This window comes from Moschus berezovskii, chromosome 3 (genome assembly GCF_049115385.1).
Source record: "Moschus berezovskii isolate FMDL1 chromosome 3, NW_MosBer_1.0, whole genome shotgun sequence".
Lineage (NCBI taxonomy): Eukaryota > Metazoa > Chordata > Mammalia > Artiodactyla > Moschidae > Moschus > Moschus berezovskii.
Window position 1 is genome coordinate 114,944,374 of NC_142462.1, and position 4,608 is coordinate 114,948,981.

General features: G+C 42.6%; 1 protein-coding gene across 1 annotated transcript; it reads left to right on the forward strand.

Annotated features, from left to right (window-relative positions):
- Positions 1-2,461: 2,461 nt before the first annotated feature.
- Positions 2,462-3,412, forward strand: TAS2R3 (taste 2 receptor member 3). Its single transcript, XM_055420289.2, has one exon. The coding sequence runs from the start codon at positions 2,462-2,464 to the stop codon at positions 3,410-3,412; it is 951 nt and encodes a 316-aa protein (XP_055276264.2).
- The last annotated feature ends 1,196 nt before the right edge of the window (positions 3,413-4,608 follow it).

The window sequence follows — 4,608 nt, forward strand, 5'->3', positions numbered from 1 at the left end:
TTTATTTTTTTGGGCTCCAAAATAACTTCAGATGATGACTGCAGCCATGAAATCTTTTACGTTAACACTTGGTCCTTGAAAGAAAAGTTATGACCAACCTAGACAGCATATTAAAAAGCAGAGACATTACTTTGCCAACAAAGCTAGTCAAAGCTGTGGATTTTCCAGTAGTCATGTATGGATGTGAGAGTTGGACTACAAAGAAAGCTAAGCATTGAAGAATTGATGCTTTTGAACTGTGGTGTTGAAGAAGACTCTTGAGAGTCCCTTGGACTGCAAGGAGATCCAACCAGTCCATCCTAAAGGAAATCAGTCCTGGGTGTTCATTGGAAGGACTGACACTGAAGCTGAAACTCCAATACTTTGGCCACCTCATGGGAAGAACTGACTCATTTGAAAAGTCCCCGATGCTGCAAAGATCGAAGTGGGAGGTGAAGGGGACGACAGAGGATGAGATGGTTGGATAGCATCACCAACTCGATGGATATGAGTTTGAGTAAGCCCTGAGAGTTGGTGATGGACAGGGTATCCTGGAATGCTGCAGTCCATGGGATCGCAAAGAGTCGGACACAACTGAGCAACTGAACTGAAGTAGACTTATAACTGGACATGGTGCATTCTTCAGGTCTGGACTTTAAAGGCCCTGCAAGGCTGCAGACCGCTTATCATTTTACATGTATTGCTGATCTCTCTGCTGTGTACACTCAACTCTGCTGATTTCCTTCTGTGTTCTTCAGATTAGTGAACTTTGATTGGTATAAATGGGTATTGTCTAAGATTTGTCTAGATGTCAGTCTGAGTGTACTGATAACATTTATCCACAGAGTTGTCATGCAGAGTAGTATCAGAAGCAGGAATAATGCAGAGACTTGGACCATGATATCTAAGTCCTTGGGGAGAAAGTGCCAAGAATAATGAAGGGGTGGAAGATGATCTGAGAATGCCTTGTTGGTCTGCTGACCTGTATTCTCTCAGCTGACTCTCTTCAGGGTCTCCCAGCTGAAAAAATCTCAGCTAATGGTCTGGAGGTCCCCTCTACACACTGCTCTCTCTCCGGGAGTGGTATCATATTATAGTGCCCTCTGTTCCTGCCCTGGGGTCCTAAACTATCTGTTTATAGTTTTCCTAATACTCTGTCTTCATTTAAAAAATAATCCCTTTTTAAAACACTTCTTGAATGACCTAGCCTGCAAATTATTTTTGCCGGTGCCCTGACTTACCTTACTTACTTTGGTCTTTTACTGAAAAGAATGGTTGAGAGCAAGTGTGTGATCTCAGTATTCTTTCTAGGTATCTGCAGCCTGGGTTGCCACAATATCACAGCTCTAGTATTGATTTCTCCAACAAACTGCAGGCTTAATAGAATGGAAATACATGTGGTTACTTGGTAGACCATGGTCAGTGCACATTTTGGAAGCAGCCTTTAGTAATGCTGTGGTTTTGGTTATAGTATGATGGTTCTACTATTTATGTTAAGAAATGAGAACAGTTATAACTGTGGGCTCATAATTCATATCACTGGTACCTGATGGAATGATGGCAGTGATAATGATGAAATTCAGCAAAGTCATTTAAGACATTGAATTCTGGTCACCAGCTAATGAGATATACATGGAAGCACACTGTCCTGGGAAATCTGCAGGGCACTGTTTTGGTTCACAGAGAGTATCTGTATGTTTTTTTGGTCAGCCTGAATTATTACTGACATGTCGATACAGTGGTCAGGCCCTCTGAAAAAATCCATCCTTTGAGCAGCTTGTATGATACTTCATTATTGTGATCATTTAGATATTCAGGTACTTAAGACTTTCCGATGTCATGACTCCCTAGAGATGAGCTTGTAGCCCCTTCATGTGCAGCATACTCTAAGAAAACAAGGAAAGAGGCACTAAGGGGCACTCCACTTAATTCTGAGCCAGGACCATTGACTCTGGATTTTTCCTATTTCATGAATGTAAACCTCCCTCCAGGATGATTGTGACAGTGCCATATGGTGAGATTCTGATATGTCCCCCTTTTGTTTGTGTCCCTGAGCCGTTCCTCCTGAGTGATTCTGTGTGGCCCTTCTGGTGACGCACCTTTCCACTCTGGGTCTCCACTCCACTTTCCGCTTGGAGCCCTATTACCTTTGAAACGGAGTCCAAATCCTCCATCTTCTTTGTGACTCATCTCTGTCTTCTCTGCGTGACACTGGACACTACTCTATTTGCATTTTGGCAAAGAGCTTCTGAGTTTAGATCGTAGATGAAATGTGACAAACCAAGTCGTCCTCTGAAGAGGACAGACTAACCTGAAAGAGCCAGAAGGTTTGCTGTGCTGTGTCTACAACAGACCAAACTGGGCAGAGATAGGTACAGAGAAGCCTGTACAGGTACAGACAGGTGATTAACAGGAATTTCAAATCAGCAAGAAAATGTTTCTCAATGGAAAGAACAAAGATCAGGTCTGCTGAACAGCTAACATGTTGAGACTCATTAATTGGGGGTTTCTGGTTCTGACCACCGTTCAGTTCATCGTGGGAATGCTGGGGAATGGTTTCATAGGGTGGGTCAATGGCAGCAGCTGGTTCAAGAGCAAGAAGATCTCTTTGTCTGACTTCATTATCACTAGCCTGGCTGTCTCCAGGATTGTTTTGCTGTGGATTCTCTTGACTGATGTTGTTTTACTGGTGTTCTCTTCCAAACTACATGATGAAGGGATATTCATGCAAATTATTGATGTTTTCTGGAGATTTACAAACCATCTGAGCATTTGGCTTGCCACCTGTCTCAGTGTCTTCTACTGCCTGAAAGTGGCCAGTTTCTCCCATCCTATGTTCCTCTGGCTCAAATGGAGAGTTTCCAGCGTGGTTGTATGGATGCTGTTGAGTACCCTGCTATTATCATGTTGCAGTGCCATCTCTCTGATCCGGGAATTTAAGATGTATTCTGTTCTCAGTGGAATTGATGGAACCGGGAATATGACTGAGCTCTTTAGAAAGAAAGAAAAAGAATATAAACTGATCCATGTTCTTGGGACTCTGTGGGATCTCCCTCCCCTAGTCATATTTCTAATTTCCTACTTTCTGCTTATCCTCTCCCTGGGGAGGCACATGCGGCAGATGCGTCAAAACTGTGCCAGCTCCAGGGATCCCAGTACCGAGGCCCACAGGAGGGCCATTAGAGTCATCCTCTCCTTCCTCTTTCTCTTCCTACTCTACTATCTTTCCTTTTCTGTTTTAACATCCAGTTATTTCCTACCAGCAACTAAGTTGACTGCGAAGATTGGAGAAGTAATTGCAATGTTATATCCTGCTGGCCACTCCTATGTTCTCATTCTGGGAAATAGCAAGCTGAAGCAGATGTTTGTGGCGATGCTTCGATGTGAGCCTGGTTGTCTGAAGCCTGGATCCAAGGGATCTGTTTATCCATAGAGCATCATGGGGTGTGGGAGTGAGCCTAGGAGTCCTTAGACCTAGGAGTCCTCAGCCAGGATCACAGGGCTCTTCCTCACCCTCCTGTGGCACCAATTCTGTAACTACTGCTTCATCCTGTCCCCCTCGGGGACACTTCTCATGGCCTTTCCTTTTATGGTTGCTTTGAAGAGGCTGAAATAGTCTTTGGAATATGTCGACATGGAGTTGTATTTTAATAAGTATCAACTCAACATAATGAGCTGATTATTACCTTTAACGTCAAGTTTATACTGACAGTGATGTAGTGAACTAGAAGGGAAAGAGCAAAAGCATTGTAGTCCCACAGGCTCGGGTTTGAATTCTGGTTCAGTCCGTTTTCCAAGACTTTTTTGGCCTTAGGGGAGTTACTTTAATTACCTGTTTGATTCTGTCTTTCCCCATTTTAAAATGCAGGCTGTGATACTGACTTCACAGGGTTTTAGAGATTCAGAAGACAATGTATGCTGTCATTTCAGCACAATGTATTGTGTCAGGATTATATCAGAATTAGAGGAGAAGGGGGCAGTTGGATGGCATCACTGACTCAATGGACATGAGTTTGAGAAAACTCAGGGAGATAGTGATGGACAGAGAAGCCTGGCTGCAGTTCATGGGGTCGCAAAGAGTCAGACAAGACCGAGTGACTGAACAAGAAGGAAATCTGCAGGAGGTGAAGCTAACACCTGAAAGTAACAGTGAAATGTGCCGCCGCAGCAGTTACCATAGGAGACCTGTTTCCACAAATCCAGTATGTACTGATAAGCGGAGAAATGCAAGTCAAGACCCTTGGATACTAGGTTCCAATCCAGTCTGCTGGTTAAGTCATTTTACTTTAATTTCAATAGTCCTTTGCTTTCCTTTATCATTTTGCTGAAGCAAATTTTCAACTAATTTTTAATTTTTTAGATTGGGCAAAATGTCCAAGCATTTTTTAAAAAAATTATCCAAGATGCATATCTGTTTTTAAAATGTCAGCGTTTTATGCAAAATAAGTGGTTTTTCTAAATGTAATCACTTTTATTTTAATAAAATTATGTAGGCTTTGATTTCCTTCCTGTCATTGAGCAGTGCTGACAAGTCAGTGAGAATATTATTGCTTGATATCTCAAACTTGTAAACGTCTTTAGGACACATGGCAACTCTAAATCTGGATTTCTGTCACTAATGGGGCTCTC

Coding starts and splice junctions, on each gene's coding strand:
- TAS2R3 (XM_055420289.2), top strand. CDS start 2,462: ATGTTGAGACTCATTAATTGGGGGTTTCTGGTTCTGACCACCGTTCAG.